This window comes from Neoarius graeffei, chromosome 8, assembly GCF_027579695.1.
Source record: "Neoarius graeffei isolate fNeoGra1 chromosome 8, fNeoGra1.pri, whole genome shotgun sequence".
Taxonomy (NCBI): Eukaryota; Metazoa; Chordata; class Actinopteri; order Siluriformes; family Ariidae; genus Neoarius; species Neoarius graeffei.
Window position 1 is genome coordinate 41093975 of NC_083576.1, and position 21785 is coordinate 41115759.

Genomic DNA, 21785 nt, shown 5'->3' on the forward strand with positions numbered 1-21785 from the left:
TATTAGCTTATGAAAGAAAATAGTCAGAAAAACGAGCGAATCTGAAAAAGCCCTACAAACTTGCGTCACTTCGAAAATTAGTATTCATGGCCTCGCCCACCTTGGCTTGCGACCGCCCACGGGAAGAAAGTTCGGATTTAAGCGCGAGGAGAGATAGCAGAGCCCATCTCGTCAGTAGCTAACGAAGAGGACCTAACAGCAAGTTGAAAACATGTCTGAACAAGTTCGTGCCTGTGTTATTTGTGGCAGCAAGACATCAACGTTGCATTTCTTGCCCAAGAAGAGGTGAAGAAGAAATGGTTGGAATTTATCTTTGGAACACCACCAGCGAAGTATAATGCAACGTTAGTATTGTGTTCTGATCATTTCAACCACAGTGACTTTTCAAACTTCGGTGCCTTCAGTAGTGGTTTTGCTTCGAGATTGTTTTTAATACCTGCATCTGTACCGTCAAGACGATCGACCACCAGCTCACAAGCTATAAGTAAAACATGAACTTTTTGTACGAAGGTTTTTGTTACAAAATAGCATGTTCATATTCTCCACGTTAGCATACATGACATGGTCACAAGCTAGGCAGGGATGAGAGTTTTCCGCTTTTCGGCGGATTTCTGCTTTTTCTGAGTAAAAAAAAAAAAAAAACGACCTTTTTATATTATGCCAAATCCGTTGAGAATTTTTTAAAAATTAATTTCGGGGGGTTGGGGTATGTTCCTTCATGCTGTTCAAACTATTAACTCCAACGATGTTTACACATTATTTGTAAGTCGCCATCTTTAGTCTCGTTTAAATCTCGTTGAATGTGATGTAAAATTTGTGTTATCTACATTGTTATTGGTCAAAACATCGATGTCGAGACCATAATAGCCAATCAAAACAGTTTTTACAAAGACACCCACATCCGCTTGTTCTGACCCACTGGAGGTAGCGTCACAGTGCTGTTAGCCAATCAGAGGTAACACGTTTACTGATTGCTGTTAGCCAATCAGAGATAAAACGTTTACATGTCATGAATATTAATGAGTAAGAGCTGAAATCCTGTTGTTCTCCCGCCACACACTCCTCCATCAAACTAGAACAGCCTGAAACAGGAGAACCACAGCATTTTTTTTTTTTTTCACCAAAACCGGCTCACAGGGCATTCATTCATACTGGAGACCACCGCACAATTAATGAAAAAACGATGCAATGAAACCTTTAAGGTACTGGAAGTCTTGGTAGGTAAAGGTAAGGTGTAATGTGCAAACATATGCTTTGTTGCTTCAAAATGAAACAGATAATATACGAATTACACTTGCAAATGATATTTTGTTGCTTTTGTACATTACTCAGTATTGGTTTTCTATGGAAATTTGTATACAACATTGATAATTAAGGTATTTTATGTCCAATCTAATCAAATAAAGATAAGGAGATCTTACTCATGACATATTTTAAACAGCTTATGTATTTATATACAGTCACAGTCAAGGTTTTAATCCTCTGAATTTCAAGAAAAGAACCACTGACAAGCAGTCCAAGGTTTACTATGACACTCAGATCTGAAGAAGTGCAAGATATCTGGCAGTGTTATAAAACAGCATGATGGCGATTATAATTCTTCCTTCGGCTGCTCGCGTTAGGAGTCACAACAGTGGATCTGTTCCACATATTTGATCTGGCATAGGTTTTATGCCAGACGCTCTTTCTGACACAATGATCCCCAATCTACTCAGGCCAGCACCAAGTATACAATGGCTTGTACAACCCCAGTGGCTGGGGATTTTTACCTAATCTGCACGTCTTTGAACTGTAGGGGAAACCGGAGCACCTGGAGGAAACCTACACAGACATGGGAAGAACATGCAAACTCCACACAGAAAGGTCCTGTCGGCCATGAGGTTCAAACCCAGAACCTTCTTGCTGGGAAGCGACAGTGCTAACAACTGCACCACCATGCCGCTCAGATTATGAGGACTATAATAATTAAGATGATGCTGGTGTGTGTTTCCATGCGTTTGTACAAATCCGACAGAAAAGTTCCTGCTGCATGAACACCTCATATGCAAGAGTAAGACTCAGAAGTGAAGATGTTAAACTTATCAGGAGTGCTGATTCTCTTAAGCGAAGTCAGTGGTTAGGTCCTGTTCAAGTTCACTGTGAAAATATCTGAGACTTCTTAATTCATCATCATTAGGACAACACAGTATCCAAGACTGATTTCCTTGTGTATTTGGGGGGGGGGACGACAGGTGGTTACACCAAGGTGTACCATGCATCCTCAGATAGGAGGCACACTTCTATTAAAGTACTTTTACCGAAACTAGAAGCATGTAATGTGTGTGTTACCCTTGTGAACCATCAAAAGGACTTCACCAGCCTTTGTCTGGTTTCTCTGGACCTAATAGGCAGCCAGGATGGATTGTGAAAGAGAGAAGCCCTCTCTGCCAAGTTGATCACCGTGCACAATCTAGCTGCAAAAAGACGACATACATTTCTCTCATCTGACGTCATAATGAGAGGAGTGCTCACCTCTCCTAATGATGTAAAATTAATCAGTGCTACCCAGTGTAAAACATGCATTTCTTTTTTCATGCAAACATTTTTCTTTTATTTGTTCTTGGCTGACAGGAGTAGTAAAACCTAATATGGGCTTCTGCTGTTGTAGCCCATCCAAATCAAGGTTTGATGTACTGTATTGTGGGATGCTTTTCGGCTCAACATGATTGCAAAGAACAGTGGGATTTATCAGTAAGCAGCACTGTAAATTATCATGGAAGTGTACATTAACAACTGTTTGTAGGAATTTGTAGCACAGAAAACTACCAAGTGGGGATCACTATCCTGATTTGCATTCGTATAGCTCACAGCATTTTGACTGACCACTGGTCCAAACGTTACACCTTTTTCTAAAAGGTACTATGGTATAAATAGGTAAGGCTTAGTATAATTCCATCCATCCATTATCTGTAGCCACTTCTCCTGTCCTACAGGGTCACAGGCAAGCTGGAGCCTATCCCAGCTGACTATGGGCGAGAGGCAGGGTACGGTACACCTTGGACAAGTCGCCAGGTCATCGCTGGGCTAACACAGACACAGACAACCACTCACACTCATTCACACCTATAGTCAATTTAGAGCCACCAATTAGCCTAACCTGCATGCCTTTGGACTGTGGGGGAAACCGGAGTACCCGGAGGAAACCCAAACGGACATGGGGAGCGCATGCAAACTCCACAGAGAAAGGCCCTCGCGGGCCGCTGGGCTTAAACCCAGGACCTTCTTGCTGTGAGGCGACAGTGCTAACCACTACACCACCATGCAAGCCCCACAGCTTAGTATAATTAGAGACTCAAATTGCAGCATTAATAGACTTGCCTTACATAAGTATGTATATGTGGCAGTGGGGGCGTGGTCAAGCATCAGCTGTGAAAAGCAAGGAGTCAGGGTGAACCAGTAGGTAACATGCGATGAGGTGCACCTGTGCTTGATTACTGGCTGTCGATTAACCTGCATCTCTGTATGTCTTTCATACAGCCAGGAATGAGAGATAGAGCTGTGACACCCCGTCGCGTGTGTTTGTGTTTTGTGAATAGTCACTGAAAAGTGTGCACAATAAAAACACACCTGTTTTGAAGCCTGCTCCCATTTCCTCTGTTTCCCAAACATCCGAGAGTTGTTACACTGGTGCCGAAACCCGGCACCAAGGAACGAACGTCGCCATGGAGTCCGAACCAGTCAGACAGCTCCTCCAAACACTTGCCAATGACCTCCAGCACCATGCCCTCATCATGCTGTCAGTAGGCCAGGGGCAACGTTTCCAGGCTCTGCTCAAAGCTCAGGCAGAAGACTGGTAGGTGATCTGGAGCTAGAGCCAGTCAATAGGTGCTCCAGCAGTCATCCCTGCAGCCAGTGTGCATGCCCAGCTGGTCAAGATAGGGCCACAGGATGACCCCGAAGCCTTCCTCAAGCTGTTCAAGCATGTCATGGAGGCGAGCTCGTGGCAAACCTCACAATGGGTGGCTTGCCTTTTGCCGCTCCAGTCAGGGGAAGCCCTGCTCACAGCTCTGCAGCTCCCGGCCACCAGCATGCTGGACTACCCCAACCTGAAGCAAGCCATCCTACAGTGGGTCGGCCGTGGCCCAGAAGAGCAGTGCCAGCGCTTGTGCTTGCTGGCATACGTTGAAGTGGGCCAGCCATTTGCATTCGCGCAACAACTCCGAGACGCCTGCTGACAGTGGCTCCTGGCAGGCGAGTGTGATGTCGAGACCATCATTGACTTATATGCAGACGATACAATCATATAGTACAGTACTGCCAGATCTCTATATGAGGCACTAAAGAAAATGCAGGATGCTTTCACAATTTTACAAAAGAATCTATTGAAATTAAAACTGGTGCTTAATTCTAAAAAAAAAAAAAAAAAAAAATTATATATATATGCTGTTTACTCACTCTAGCAACATGCAGGATTTACCTCAAATTGTTACTCTACATGGTCAGGAAATTGAAAAAGTAGCATATTATAAACACCTGGGTTTTTTTACTAGATGAAAAGCTCTCATTTAAACTCCATGTAGAGAACTTGGTAAAGTAGTTAAGGGTTAAGTTTTTATTATAGAAATAAGGCTTGTTTTAATTTAAAAGTAAGGAAGGAACTTATGGCTGCTACCTTTTTGTCTGTTGTGGATTATGGAGACTCTTTATATGCATGCAGCAAAGTCTGTATTATGCTCACTGGACTCCATCATTCTGCCTTGCGCTTTGCCATTAAGGCTGAGTATTCTACACACCACTGTAGTTTATACAGTTTATCAGGTTGGCCTCCATTCTCAGTTCGTAGACAGCATCACTGGCTTATTTTCATTTATAAGACAGTGATAGGATTGTTGCCCTCTTATTTATCAGTCTTCTCTCTAAAAGAAAACAATAGGTACAATCTGAGGTCTAGCAATAGCAGTCTTTTTATTACACCTCCTCTACGATCTGAATTTGGTAAAACCGCCTTCTGTTACAATGCTCCTTCAACCTGGAATGCTATACAGAAACAGTTGAAGCTAAGCACTTTTATCTCACTTGAGTTTAAATTGTATGTTTCAGAGGCCTTCAGCTACTGTACAAGTGTGATTGTATGTAGTTTACTGTTTTTATCTCGTTTTTGTTTGTGGTTTCTTATGCTGTTTGTTGTATGTTATATTCTTGCATTATATTTTGTTCTTTAATGTATTTAATTTTTGTTCTGTTAGGTGTTGTGTTTTGTTATGTTGCTGTGTAATGTGGTGTGATTTGTGTGGTGTTTTTGTTTGTGTGATATGGTATCCTCCGCTTTTGTGGTTTTATGTCTGTATTAATTGGTGTTTGTTGCTGTTTGTGTGTGTTTAGCTTTGTTTGATGTTGGTCTATTTGTCTTTTTGTAGAGGAGGTTTCTCTATTTTTTACTTAAATTTTAAAGTGTTGCCTTTCTTGGCCAGGGACCATTTGAAAAAGAGACGATAGTCTCAATATGACTCCCCTAGTTAAATAAAGGATAAATAAAATAAAAAATAATTTGAGTGAATGACACTGGAGCAGTTTGCCACCTAGTTGCTGAAAGAAACGTCCGCGTGGATCTAGTGTCACCGAGCAGCATCACTGGAGGAGATGGTCCAGCTGCCCGAGGACCACCTGACGGCGTTTCTGGGACCAGGTGCTCCCACAATTTCTCCTCTGCTCTCTCCCTCACTTTCATTTTCTCCCCCTCTCTCTCCTCTCCTATCCTGGACACCTCATGAGTGGGGGCATACAGGATAGTTGGGAGTATTCAAGGGGTACACATCAGGCTTTAGTGGATTCTGGTTGTAATCACACCTCCATGCATCAAAGCCTGATTCAATTTGGGGCAATGGGAAATACACAATTGGTGAAAGTCAAATGTGTGCACTGGAACATTCACAAATATCTGTGAATGCCTGTCACCATTCACTTCTGGGGAGAAAAACATAGCAAGGAGGTGGAAGTTAGTCCAAGCCTCACCCACCCACTGATCCTGGGAACCATTGGCTGGAGTTTTAAACATTAACGAAACAGTTAGTTGCGGGTGGGTCCTGCCGTAGCATGTCACAGGGGGAATCACACTGCAACGTTAGCTGGGGAGGCAGTCACATGGCCGTATACGTCAGCTAAGCGTCATGATGACCTGAAGAGGGGGAGAGCCCTCCTCTCTTTCTGGGGAATCCTTTAAAAGATTTCTTATCGGAGCAGATGTGTGACGAGTCTCTGAGACATGCCTTTGACCAAGTGAAAATAATTGTCAAATCCTCCAACCTAATGTTGCGTTCTCCTTCCCATATTTTTGTATTAAGGAAAGGCTATATTCAAGTGATGCAGGACACTCAAATTAAAGAAGAGATGATGCAGTTGTTGGTCCCGAAGAGCCAGAGGGAACTTTTATTTCATGTGGCTCATAATCTTATGACTAGGCATTTTGGGCAGGATAAAACACAATCATCTCAAGGCCCATTTCTATTGGCCAGGGATTCATGCCAACGTCTGCAGGTGGTGTGCGGCTTGTTGCAAATGTCAGCTGGTAAATCCAGCGGCCACACCAAAAGCGCCATTACACCCATTACCATTGACTGAAATCTCCTTCAAAAGAATCAGCATGGATTTCATCGGGCCGTTAGATCAATCTGCACACAAGTATCGCTTTATATTAGTCATAGTGGATTATACAACGCGATATCCAGAAGCAGTGCCTCTCCACAATGTTTCTGCATGCAGTGTTGCGGAGGCACTCTTCCGCATTACCTCCCGAGTCGGGGCTCCGAAGGAAATCCTAACTGATCAAGGCACTCCTTTTATGTCATGCACACTGCGCGAATTATATTAATTATTGGGGATTAAATTGATTCATACTAGTGTTTATCATTCGCAAACAGACAGCTGTTTAACCAAACACTTAAAAACATGATTTGTTAATTTGTTCACGGGGATGCTAAAAACTGGCACCCCTCCCTGGTTGTACTGACCTCACAGAACACCACATTGAGACTCCCCCAGGGGTGGTAGTGCACGGCTCCCCGAACATAAGAAAAATGTGTTTCGGGATGAACTCCAGGCTATGCTGAAGATGGGAGTAATTGAGGAGTCACACAGTGACTGAAGCAGCCCGGTGGTCTTGGTTCCCAATACCGATGGGTCGGTCCAGTTCTTTGTGGACGATAGAAAAGTCAATGCAGTGTCTACATTTGACACATATCCAATGCCTCACATTGATGAACTGCTCGATCAGTTACGCGCAGCTCGCTTTTACTCGACGCTGGATTTAATGAAGGTATATTGACAGATCCTCTTGACTCCATTATCCCACAAGAAAATGGCCTTTCCCACTCCATTTGGCTGACACCAATTTATCACCCTTCCTTTTGGATTGCTCACTCTGCGCTAAGAGAGCAGGGAACCAGTCTAAGGTAGCTCTTCTCGTTTCACAGGAAATGTGTTAAGTTATATTCATCAACACAATATATTAAAGTACAAAAAATATATAGTTTGAGGATATTCATATTTTCTTGTTTTTGGTTATAATTCATCGAAGTATGCATGTGTTTGAGTGTACTGGAAAAGTTCGGCTCAGAGGGGTCCACGTAATTATACCAGCTGGCTAAGGGCGACGAGGGTCAAGGACATCGTGGGCCAGCAGTGCGGTTGAAGCAGGCAGGTGTCAAACTTGGAACTTCTATATCACAATTGGAGTTAATAATACGTGATATCTGGGCGGCACGGTGGTGTAGTGGTTAGCGCTGTCGCTTCACAGCAAGAAGGTCCGGGTTCGAGCCCCATGGCCGGCGAGGGCCTTTCTGTGCGGAGTTTGCATGTTCTCCCCGTGTCCGTGTGGGTTTCCTCCGGGTGCTCCGGTTTCCCCCACAGTCCAAAGACATGCAGGTTAGGTTAACTGGTGACTCTAAATTGGCCGTAGGTGTGAATGTGAGTGTGAATGGTTGTCTGTGTCTATGTGTCAGCCCTGTGATGACCTGGCGACTTGTCCAGGGTGTACCCCGCCTTTCGCCCGTAGTCAGCTGGGATAGGCTCCAGCTTGCCTGCGACCCTGTAGAACAGGATAAAGCGGCTAGAGATAATGAGAATGAGAATACGTGATATCACTGAATAATGCTCCTTACCTCTAACCTGTGTGTGTGTATACACACACACTAATTTTATATTTTATATACACACACACACACACACATATATATAGGGGGGCTGCAAAAGTAGGTATACAGTAAGGATGATTCCAGTATTACCAGTATTATAATAGTGGTGCTAGGTTTCATTTAATACTAACGTTTTGCGCGAAGGTTTTGTTCATTACTGTATACCTACTTTTGCAGCCCTCTGTGTGTGTGTGTGTGTGTGTGTGTACACACACACACACACACACACACGAATTTATTGCTTTAGATGGTTTCATATATTTCATAATATTTTTATTTTCTAAATATTAACATACTGCCATTGTGGCACAGGAGCCTGTGATTGGTGGACAGCTGACAAAGGGTGTCTCCCATCGGTTGTAAATCATGACGTAAAAATTGGAAACCTCTGAAGCTGTGCTGTGGTAGCTGGCACCAAGATGTTAGCAGTAGATCCTTTAAATCCTGTAGGTTGCGAGGTGGGGCCTCCATAGACTGACCACATTTGTGCAGTACATCCCACATATGCTTGATTGGATTGAGATGAGGAAACTGGAGGCCAAGTCAACACCTTGAACCCTTGTCATGTTCTTCAAACCAATCCTGAACAACTTTTGCAGCATGGCAGGATGCATTATCCTGCTGAAAGAGGCCACTGCCATTAGGGAATACCACTGCCACAAAGGGGTGTACCTGGTCTGCAACAATGTAGGTAGTATGTGTCAAAGTAACACACACATGAATTCCAGGACCCAAGGTTTCCCAGCAGAACATTGCACTGAGCATCATGTTGCCTTTGCCAGCTTGCTTTCTTCCCATAGTGCATCCTGGTGCCATCTCTTCCCCAGGTAAATGATGCATACACACTTGGCCATCCACACAATGTAAAAGAAAATGTGATTCAGACCCTTCTTCCATTACTTCATGGTCTAGCTCTGATGCTCCTATGTCCATTGTAGGTGCTTTCAGCAGTGGACAGAGGTCAGCATGGGCACTCTGAGTGGTCTGCAGCTACATAAGTTGCAATACACTGTGTTCTGACACTTTGGGTTTTTTTTAAGTTTTTTTTGTGCTACAGTAGCTCTTCTGTATGATTGGCCCAAACAGGCTAGCCTTTACTCCCCAAGCACATCAATGAATCTTGAGCAATGACTGTCATCAGTTGCCTTTCCTTGGACTACTTTTGGTGGGTACTAACCACTGCATGTCGGGAACACCACCCCATAAGTCCTGCCATTTTGCTCTGACCTAGTCGTCTAGCCATCCCAATTTGGCCCTTATCAAAAGTCACTCAAATCCTTACGCTTGTCCATTTTTAATGCTTCCAACACAATAACTTCAAGAACTGACTGTTTCCTTGCTGCCTAACGTATCCCAACCCTTGACAGGTGCTTTTGTAACAAGATAAATCAATGTTATCCACTTCACCTATTGGTGGTTTTAATGTCATGACTGATCAGTGTATGCTCTGGCACCAGAGACCCAAAACATTGTGGCCACCTTTCATAATATGTTGTTAGTCCTTGTGGGGTTGGTCAAGCATCTGTTTGATTGAGAGCAAGGCCAGAGGAGGTGATCACACCTGTGTGTGCACGCGCGCACACATCTTTTAGTGATGACAGGGGTGGGGGACAGACAATTTGCAGAGCAGTGTGCATGTGTGCACACGCCTGTGTGAATGTGGAAGTGTCTTAGTACAAAACCACAAAGATAAGCTGAAAAGTGTGTGTGTGTGTGTGTGTGTGTGTGTGTGTGTGTGTGTGTGTGTGTGTGTGTGTTGGGGGGGGGGGGGGAGTACCCTGCCTTTCCCAGTCCTTCAGTGTCCCAATCTACCTTAGGGAACTGCTACATTGGTGCTGAAACCCAGGACTCTGAAGCTGAAGAACCCTGGAGTCCTCGTCCTTCAAGCACCTGGGTGTATGCCCTTGCCACTGCACACCAAAACCAAGCGCTTGTCACCATGTACACGGAGCAGGAGAAGTGCTGCACCAGGCCCAGCAGTAGGCTTGGCAGATGCTCTGGAGCCCGATTGGGTCGGTAGGTACCACAGCAGCAGTCTCGCACCAGCCACGGTCTTCCCCCACATCACCCTCACAATAATCATGATCCACAATAGCCTTCTTGGAGCTCTTTGAGTGAGCCGTGGAGATGTAGGGAAGGCCGAACAAGCAGTGAGCAGCTTGGCTACTGCCACTCCTGTCTGGAGAACCCAGCTCATGGCACAGCAACTGCCCACCGACAACATGCTGGAATACCTGGACCTGAAACAAGCCATCTTGCAGTGTGCCAGACGCACCCCAGAGCTACACCATCAGTGATTACACATACTATCACACAGACTATGATATTGAATTCATAGTTGCCACTGAAGTCCACTCTATCCTTGTTTACCGTCAATGGATCGGTCACTCGTCAAACAGTCCGCCAGAATCCAAGTAGGGAATGGCTGAGCGTAGCTGTCAGTCAAACAAGTTACCCAATGGGAATGCATTCCTGGACAGCCCACCCACACGAAGTTTGTGCCAAAACGGCAAGCAAAAAGTCAGGGAGCGCAAACAAGAAAGCTGGAATCGCAACCAAAATAAATTACGTCAAGCAAAACTGAGAAAGACACAGAACAAAAATAAAAGGTTTCTGAAGAGTAATAGACTGATATTTTGCACGATTACACGAATAATTAGTTTGCCAGTCTAAAAAAATTGACTTTTTTTGTATTTTGATTTGTTTGATATTTCAAAAGTATTGCATGAACATTTTGGCACAAAATTGATTCCATAGTGTGTGTGTGTGTGTGTGGGGGGGGGGTTTGTTTGACTGTAATAAGAGAATTGGCGATGTTAATCTATAGCTTGACATTTGGATTAGTAAATGGACCTCTCGTGGTGTTTGTCCACACAGTAAGGTTAAGTTTTTCCTGTAGAATTGTTTTTGTCTTTATTTCTATGTAGTCATAAATATGCATTAGGGTTACCTAAGGGTTGTTTGCCAGTCTAAAAAAATTGACTTTTTTTCTTTTTTTGTATTTTGATTTGTCGTTTTTGTTTGATATTTCAAAAGTATTGTATGAACATTTTGGCACAAAATTGATTCCATAGTTGGCTGGCCATTCACATTTGCCAAACAGCTCTGCGATGCCTGGCTTTCAGTAATTCCGTTGAACTGTTCTTTTTCTGTGGCAGAATGTACAGCATTAATTAAAAAAAAAAAAAAAAAAAACTAGAATTTGGTGCACAAGTTTTAATTTCCTTTGGGTTTTCTGAAATCAACACATGGTCAAAATTATACATATGCTCACTTAAATTATTAATTCAGAGGTGCTGAAACTTTCAAACTGTCTCGTCTTGCCAAGGCCTCTCAACTTCCTGTTAGTGATTATGATTGACTACAGCTGGTAGCTTCTCTGTGCCTTCATAAAAAGGGTTTGTTTACAGCACTCATTTCATTGACCAACACACAGTAAAATGGGAAAGTCCAAGGAGCTCAGTGCAGATCTGAGAAAGAGGATCGCAGATATACACAACTCCGGAATGTCTCTTGGAGCCATTTTGAAACAACTGCTAATTCCAAGATCAGTTCAAACAATTGTATCCAAATTGTGACGTGTAAATCACTTTGCCAAGCCACTTTGCTTCAAGAAAACCCAAACTGTTACCCTCAGCTGAAAGGAAATTGGTTTGGATGGTCAGGAACAACTTGGGAACCACCATGGCACAGCCCTGCCATGAGGTGGAAGCTGATGGATCACTGTCTACAGTTCAGATCACCATGGACTAAGAGGCTGCTATCCAAGAAATAACCCCCTGCTCCAAAATTGACACCTTCAAGCTTAAAATTTGAAGCTGACCACATGAACAGAGAAAAAGCCTTCTGGAAGGTAGCTATATGGTTCGATGAGACAAAGATTGAGTTGTTTGGCCACAATGACCACCATGTACAGAGGGACACTATACCAGCTGGTGGTGGTAGTAGGCTCATCATGCTCTGGGGCTGTTTTGCTGCCAGTGGAACTGGTTCATTGCACAAAGTGGATGGAATAATGAAGGACTACCTCAGAATTCTTCAGCATAAACCAACAGAAACTTGAACACGACTTGGGAGTTACAACAGAACAATGAACACAAACACGCATCAGAGCTAGTTGTGGAGGATAAAGCAGGCTAACATTAAGCTTAAAACAAGTCCTGACTTCAACCCTATTGAAAATATATGGATTGTGCTTACAAGTTGAGTCCATGCCAAGGAAAAAAATTAAATTTAATTGAACTCTACCAATTCTACCATGAAGAGTCATGGAATATCCAACCAGAATTCTGCCAGAAGCTTGTTCATGGGAAACAAAAATATTTGGTCAAGGTGAATCTTGTGAAGAGGCATTTTACCTAAATATTAGGTGTGCTGTATGTATATTTTTGGCCCTGCATTGATTTCAGAAAACCCAAAGAAAATTAAACCTTGTGCACCAAATTCTAGGGTTTTTTTTTGTTTGTTTGTTTTTTAATTAAAAGATGTATGCTGTATATTCTGCCACAGAAAAAGAACAGTTCAAAGAAATTACTAAAAGCCCAAATATTGCCATGACATTCATGTCAAATATTCATGTCAAATATTGCCAATATGCCATTCATGTCACTGTATGCAAATTTCTGATCACAACTGTAGATAGGTATCATTTACTCTTTATTATACAACAGCTACCGACACAAAGGAATGTAAAGGCTAACATAGACCCCACACTTCATGTCACAGCCAAAGTCACAACAAAAACTGGAAACAAAGTATTTTTCCCCCTTTCTTGATGGATAAATACATTTTACATGGAATGTGCATATGGTTTCTGTTGGTTTTGACTTATTACTTCCAAGTAATCACTCCCATACCATAACGAGAAAACTGATCACAGCTATTAATAAATGCACAAATAATCAATATGTGGTGAAAAATTAACAAATGTTGATAAATACACGAAAAATGTGGAGGAGATCTAAGAATTTGTCTGGAATCATGTTGTGGCCCTGGATTTGATGTACAGTGAAAAGTATAAAGAAAAAGAATTTAAATTGCTAATAATTAATTTAAAAGAAAGTGTAGAAATAATAAAGCAAGATCTCATACTACTCACGACTGTTGTTCTTGAGATCATAGCACGAAGCCAGTTGAAATCAACAGATTTATAAATGACAGCAACAAACTGAAGCTGAGGGTCCATATCTTCCCATATCTTTGGGCTGCCTTCAGGATAACTCATCCTGAAAGTAGTACGGTTTCCAACGTCTTTACTGAAGTCCCTCACTGGGCCACTGTTCAATCTGCAAAATGGCGCACAAATAAATTAGATGTTAGATGCAACATCATCCAAATGCAAAATCTATATAGAAGACTATTCTTGCATTTCATATTTAAAAGGCATTGGATTTTAAGAAATCTGCAGCAATTTCTAATCCTGAAAGTACACCGTCAGTATCCGAGTAAAAAAAAAAAAAAGGAAAAAGGTCATTGAAAAAAAAAAATCAATCAATCAATCAATCAATCAATCTACACCCACACACGCTTGCAAAAGTACTCATACCCCTTAGTGTTTGTCCTGTTTTGTCGCATCACAAGCTGGAATTAAATTGGACTTTTGGGGGCTAGCACCATTTGATTTAGATAAACAGATAGATATCTTTGTCATTTACATGTACATTCAAAATGTACATTTGAATGAAATTTTGTTCCACTGGCTTACATCAATATAACTGCTGCATATAATTATTGCACAACCCTTGCACATAATCTGGTAACCAAAAAATATCAAATTTACAATACTTTATTTAAAAAAAAAAAAACACCACCCTGAAATAAAATATGATACAGAATATACTATGCTAAGTATATTAAATATTTTGCACAACAATGCTTAATATATATATATATATATATATATATATATATATATATATATATATATATATGTGTGTGTGTACACAAAATATATATACACAACCCTGATTCCAAAAAAGTTGGGACAAAGTACAAATTGTAAATAAAAACAGAATGCAATAATTTACAAATCTCAAAAACTGATCTTGTATTCACAATAGGACATAGACAACATATCAAATGTCGAAAGTGAGACATTTTGAAATTTCATGCCAAATATTGGCTCATTTGAAATTTCATTACAGCAGCACATCTCAAAAAAGTTGGGACAGAGCAATAAGAGGCTGGAAAAGTTAAAGGTATAAAAAAGGAACAGCTGGAGGACCAAATTGCAACTCATTAGGTCAATTGGCAATAGGTCATTAACATGACTGGGTATAAAAAGAGCATCTTGGAGTGGCAGCGGCTCTCAGAAGTAAAGATGGGAAGAGGATCACCAATCCCCTTAATTCTGCACCGACAAATAGTGGAGCAATATCAGAAAGGAGTTCGACAGTGTAAATTTGAAAAGAGTTTGAACATATCATCTACAGTGCATAATATCATCAAAAGATTCAGAGAATCTGGAAGAATCTCTGTGCGTAAGGGTCAAGGCCGGAAAACCATACTGGGTGCCCGTGATCTTCGGGTCCTTAGACGGCACTGCATCACATACAGGCATGCTTCTGTATCGGAAATCACAAAATGGGCTCAGGAATATTTCCAGAGAACATTATCTGTGAACACAATTCACCGTGCCATCCGACGTTGCCAGCTAAAACTCTATAGTTCAAAGAAGAAGCTGTACCTAAACATGATACAGAAGCGCAGACGTCTTCTCTGGGCCAAGGCTCATTTAAAATGGACTGTGGTCAGATGAATCAAAATTTGAAGTTCTTTATGGAAATCAGGGACGCCATGTCATTCGGACTCGAGAGGAGAAGGACGACCCAAGTTGTTATCAGCGCTCAGTTCAGAAGCCTGCATCTCTGATGGTATGGGGTTGCATTAGTGCGTGTGGCATGGGCAGCTTACACATCTGGAAAGACACCATCAATGCTGAAAGGTATATCCAGGTTCTAGAGCAACATATGCTCCCATCCAGACAACGTCTCTTTCAGTGAAGACCTTGCATTTTCCAACATGACAATGCCAAACCACATACTGCATCAATTACAGCATCATGGCTGCGTAGAAGAAGGGTCCGGGTATTGAACTGGCCAGCCTGCAGTCCAGATCTTTCACCCATAGAAAACATTTGGTGCATCATAAAACGGAAGATGCGACAAAAAAGACCTAAGACCTAAGTTGAGCAACTAGAATCCTACATTAGACAAGAATGGGTTAACATTCCTATCCCTATACTTGAGCAACTTGTCTCCTCAGTCCCCAGACGTTTACAGACTGTTGTAAAGAGAAAAGGGGATGTCTCACAGTGGTAAACATGGCCTTGTCCCAACATTTTTGAGATGTGTTGTTGTCATGAAATTTAAAATCACCTAATTTTTCTCTTTAAATAATACATTTTCTCAGTTTAAACATTTGATATGTCATCTATGTTCTATTCTGAATAAAATATGGAATTTTGAAACTTCAACATCATTGCATTCAGTTTTTATTTACAATTTGTACTTTGTCCCAGCGTTTTTGGAATCGGGGTTTTATATACACACACGTGTATAATGTGTGTGTGTATATATTACACACACACACACACACACACACACACACAACCCCAATTCCAAAAAAGCTGGGACAAAGTACAAATTGTAAATAAAAACGGAATGCAATGATGTGGAAGGTTCAAAATTCCATATTTTATTCAGAATAGAACATAGATGACATATCAAATGTTTAAACTGAGAAAATGTATCATTTAAAGCAGTGTTTCCCAACCTTTCTTGAGCCACGGTACATATTTTACATTTGAAAAATCCCACGGCACACCACCAAACAAAAATATCACAAAAATGTGTGCATATTTTATATATATATATATATATATATATATATATATATATATATATATATATATATATATATATACACACACACACACACACACACACACACACTTTTCCTGCAATCTGATCTGTAGTAGATAAAAAAAAATATCTGTTGTCTTTTTTATATATTTACATGAAATTGTTTCAAATCAATAGGAGTATTGTTTGAATTCAAAATAAAATCACATTCTACATTCAAGGGTATGGTTATAATTTATGATAAACAAAAATGAGAAACTAAATTCACATTAAACTTAAGTTCTATTAATTATCAAAATGTTCATATATTAAATAAACTTTCTTAGGGTGACTGACCTTTTCTCCCTATGTCCTCATTAGTTGCATATGATTTCTTCAAAAAGTCTTTTGAAATATTTAAGTTTTCAAAACTGTCAGCATTAATTCAGATTTACTGACTATCATCTACATGTTCAATGTATTAAATCAAACAAATGCTAAGTTTATGGGATAATGTCAATGTACACTTTAAATAATTATTTATAGTTCACAGTCACTTCTCATTTTCATTTGATCATTTCGACTTCTTCACCTTTTTGGCCAAAGACAAAAGCTTGTCAGTCCTCTCTTTTGTAAGAACTGTTATGATTGGCTATCATGCTCTCGCCATCGATGTTTTGGCCAATTACATTGTAGATAACACGTATTCTACCACGAGACTTAGCGAGACTAAAGATGGCGAAAATGTAAACATGTAAACATCGTCGTAGGAATGAATTACGCTAGAGTACCGCGAAGAAACATACCCCAACTCCCCACCTCAATAAATGAAAAAAAAATTCTCAACGGATTTGGCATAATATAAAAAGGTCGATTTTTACTCAGAAAAAGCAGAAATCCGCTGAAAAGTGGAAAACTCTCATCCCTGCTATCGCCATCACCGCGGTCACACCCGAAGCATTACTAATTCTATTGTTTGAATGGCAACAGGTAGATACACAGGTTAATTAGCTACCTGCTGCCATCTATTGGAAGAGTACTTAATTGTTCTGCCGGTCACTATACGTCGCTGGCATAGACGAACAAAGACAAATTATTTGCAGTAAATAATTAATTTTCGGAACAATTAAGTGAAACTGGATAATGTCCCATGGTACACCTGATGACCTCTCATGGCACACTAATGTGCCGCGGCACAGTGGTTGGGAAACACTGATTTAAAGAGAAAAATTAGGTGATTTTAAATTTCATGACAACACGACATCTCAAAAGAGTTGGGACAAGGCCATGTTTACCACTGTGAGACATCCCCTTTTCTCTTTACAACAGTCTGTAAACGTATGGGGACTGAGGAGACAAGTTGCTCAAGTTTAGGGATAGGAATGGTAACCCATTCTTGTCTAATGTAGGATTCTAGTTGCTCAACTGTCTTAGGTCTTTTTTTGTCGTATCTTCCGCTTTATGATGCGCCAAATGTTTTCTATGGGTGAAAGATCTGGACTGCAGGCTGGCCAGTTCAGTACCCGGACCCTTCTTCTATGCAGCCATGATGCTGTAATTGATGCAGTATGTGGTTTGGCATTGTCATGTTGGAAAATGCAAGGTCTTCCCTGAAAGAGACGTCGTCTGGATGGGAGCACATGCTGCTCTAGAACCTGGATATACCTTTCAGCATTGATGGTGTCTTTCCAGATGTGTAAGCTGCCCATGCCACACGCACTAATGCAACCCCATACCATCAGAGATGCAGGCTTCTGAACTGAGCACTGATAACAACTTGGGTCATCCTTCTCCTCTTTAGTCCGAATGACATGGCGTCCCTGATTTCCATAAAGAACTTCAAATTTTGATTAATCTGACCACAGAACAGTTTTCCACTTTGCCACAGTGCATTTTAAACGAGTCTTGGCCCAGAGAAGACGTCTGCGCTTCTGTATCATGTTTAGATATGGCTTCTTTGAACTATAGAGTTTTAGCTGGTAACGGCGGATGGCACGGTGAATTGTGTTCACAGATGATGTTCTCTGGAAATATTCCTGAGCCCATTTTGTGATTTCCAATACAGAAGCATGCCTGTATGTGATGCAGTGCCGTCTAAGGGCCCGAAGATCACGGGCACCCAGTATGGTTTTTCGGCCTTGACCCTTACGCACAGAGATTCTTCCAGATTCTCTGAATCTTTTGATGATATTATGCACTGTAGATGATGCTATGTTCAAACTCTTTGCAATTTTACACTGTCGAACTCCTTTCTGATATTGCTCCACTATTTGTTGGCGCAGAACTAGGGGGATTGGTGATCCTCTTCCCATCTTTACTTCTGAGAGCCGCTGCCACTCCAAGATGCTCTTTTTATACCCAGTCATGTTAATGACCTATTGTCAGTTGACCTAATGAGTTGCAATTCGGTCCTCCAGCTGTTCCTTTTTTGTGCCTTTAACTTTTCCAGCCTCTTATTGCCCCTGTCCCAACCTTTTTGAGATGTGTTGCTGTCATGAAATTTCAAATGAGCCAATATTTGGCATGAAATTTCAAAATGTCTCACTTTCGACATTTGATATGTTGTCTATGTCCTATTGTGAATACAATATCAGTTTTTGAGATTTGTAAATTATTGCATTCCATTTTTATTTACAATTTGTACTTTGTCCCAACTTTTTTGGAATCGAGGTTGTATATATTATGGCATACCGTTCAGGAAATTAATCTTTGAATATACTGAATGAAACTTTGAATATATGAAATGAAACTTTGTATTCTGCCCCAGCTCCCACAGCTCGGCAGATAGACAACAGATCCCAAGAAAAACTGACTCAGAGGAGAGTATTAGAGTATATTGAGAAACGCTGTAAAACTTGACAAACAAAATTTACAAATATTAGTTTTATATACAGAAAATACCGTTATACAAATATGATACACACACACACACACACACACATATATATATATATACACACACACACACACACACACACACACGTATATATGGGCTCGAAATTCATATACTTTTTCACCAGCCAGCCGGACTAGTTACCTTCCAAAGTAACTAGCCAAATAGAAAATCAACTCGCCAAAATTTGTTCATGTATGAATTTTACTTCTGTCAAAAATAACACAAAAGAGAGTAGTTACCATTGTTCATGACTAATGTGCATTTATTTCAAGACCCGAGTCGATTTGATACTGTTTTTTTTTTTGCACACTTTACAAACTGGCATTTGCTGTTCTACATCCTCCTCACGATATCCAAAAAAAATTCCAGATGACTGACCCCTTACTAGTTCTTTTAGGAACCAATTCGTCCACTTCCATTTCTAATTTGTCGCTGAAATTGACTGAGCTTACACAGTAGCCTATGCAGCACCAGCAATTGCATGAACCGAGTCAGCGCTGTAAACCAAAACCAGTGTTGCCAGATACTGCTGACGTTTTCCAGCCCAAAATATGTTCAAAACCCGCCAAAATGCACTTAAAACCGCCCAGAATGTAAAATGTACTTGATGTCTATCTTGTAAAGTAAAAATATGCAGCTAAAGCTAGTATACTATTTGTAAATCGAACAACAATGCAAACAACTTCTAAATGGCAACATGAGACCATCAGTGCAAGAGGTGAAAAATCTGCTGTCTGGTACTAGGCTACGTATGGTTGAATCACATTATAACTTTACAATCATCTGCTGTGTTCCGAATCCTACATGCACCAGTAGGTGAGGCACACGCATACAGTGGGGAAAACAAGTATTTGATCCCTTGCTGATTTTGTTGGTTTGGCCACTAATAAAGACTCGATCAGTCTGTAATATTAATGGTAGGTGTAGTCTAACATGCTGAAACAGAATATCACAAAGAAAATCAAGAAATCGACTTTAAAGAATTTGTATTAATTTATTTGCATTTTATTGAGGAAAATAAGTATTTGAACCCTCTTGCCAAAAGGACTTAGTACTTTGTGGCAAACCCCTTATTAGCAAGCACAGAGGTCAGACGTTTTTTGTAGTTGATGACCAGGTTTCTGCACATATTAGGAGGAATTTTGGTCCACTCTTCTTTGCAAATGACCTCTAAATCATCAAGATTCCGTGGCTGTCGCTTGGCAACTCTGAGCTTCAGCTCTCTCCATAGATTTTCTATAGGATTCAGGTCCGGAGACTGGCTGGGCCACTCCATGACCTTGATATGTTTCTTCTTCAGCCATTCCTTGGTTGCCTTGGCTGTATGCTTTGGGTCATTATCCTGCTGGAAGACCCATCCACGACCCATTTTAAGCTGCTTGGCAGAGGGAAGGAGGTTTTCACTTAGGATTTTACGGTACATGGCTCCGTCCATCCTCCCATTGATACGGTGAAGTAGCCCTGTGCTCTGTGCAGAAAAACACCCCCAAAGCATAATGTTACCACCTCCATGCTTGACAGTGGGGATGGTGTTCTTGGGGTCATAAGCAGCATGTCTCTCCCTCCAGACACGACGGGTTGAATTGATGCCAAAGAGCTCAATTTTGGTTTCATCTGACCATAACACCTTCTCCCAGTCACTCTCCAAGTCATTCAGATGTTCATTGGCAAAGTTCAGGCGGGCCTGCACATGTGCTTTCTTAAGCAGGGGTACTTTGCGAGCACTGCAAGATGTTAGACCATTGCAGTGTAAAGTGTTACCAACTGTTTGCTTGGTGACTGTGATCCCAGCTGCTTTAAGATCATCCACTAACTCTGCCCGTGTTGCCCGGGTCTAATTCTCACCGTTCTCATGATCCTGGAAACCCCACGAGGTGAGATCTTGTTTGGAGCCCCAGACCTAGGTCGATTGATGATCATGTTGTGAGTCTTGTACTTGCACACAATTGCACCAACAGTTGTCACCTTAACGCCCAGCTTCTTGCTAATGGTTTTGTAGCCCATACCAGTCTTGTGCAGGTCTACAATCTTCTCCCTTAAATCCACAGAAAGCTCTTTAGTCTTTCCCATGTTGGAGAGTTTGGAGTCTGACAAACTGATTGATTCTGTGGCCAGGAGGCTTTTATACAAGTCATTAGTGATATCAGGTGCCTTCAATTTAGGTGACAAGGTAATTTGGAGAGTCTAACTTGTCTGTATTAACAAGAACTCTTGATGGTTACTAGGGGATCAAATACTTCTTTTTCTCAATAAAATACAAATAAATTAATATAGATATTTAAAAGTTATTTTCTGGATTTTCTTTTTGATATTCTGTCTCCACATGTTAGAATACACCTACCATTAAAATTACAGACTGATCAAGTCTTTCTTAGTGGGTAAGCCAACAAAATCAGCAAGGGATCAAATACTTGTTTTCCCCACTGTAATATTATGTAGGCTATGTTAGGCTATGATGCATATCTCACATCTGCATTGCTGAGGTTATTTATTTTTTATTTGTCTTTTATTTATCTTTTTATTTATCCTGTTTTATTAATTTTATAGGCCTAGTTATTCTGCTTAATTTATTTTTGTCTACATCCATGTATTTTCTTCATCTGTTATCCTGACTTTTGTGGATTTGTTAGATTGTACCCATTTTATATACTTCAATTAAAAAAAAAATAGTTAGGCTACGATGCATGGCTGAATGTAACATGAGAAGAGAAAATGGAGAATGGATTGCGTCATTCTTATTTACTAGTTTATGACTTCAATTTCTGCACTACATTACACACATTCATATTAGTCTTACAGTTACATTGACTTTTTTTTGTTTAAATAATACTTAATGAGATTAAATGTTTATTGTTAATGATTAATTAAGGCCAATGCTCA

At 40.8% G+C, this 21785-nt stretch overlaps 1 protein-coding gene across 1 annotated transcript in view; it reads right to left on the minus strand.

The window, feature by feature from the left end:
• st3gal5 (ST3 beta-galactoside alpha-2,3-sialyltransferase 5) overlaps positions 1 to 21785 on the minus strand; it is a 123547-nt gene that overhangs the window by 44503 nt on the left and 57259 nt on the right. Inside the window, exon 5 of the mRNA XM_060927635.1 lies at positions 13267 to 13453. Coding sequence (XP_060783618.1) covers positions 13267 to 13453 — 187 coding nt within the window. The remainder of the gene's footprint in view (positions 1 to 13266; positions 13454 to 21785) is intronic.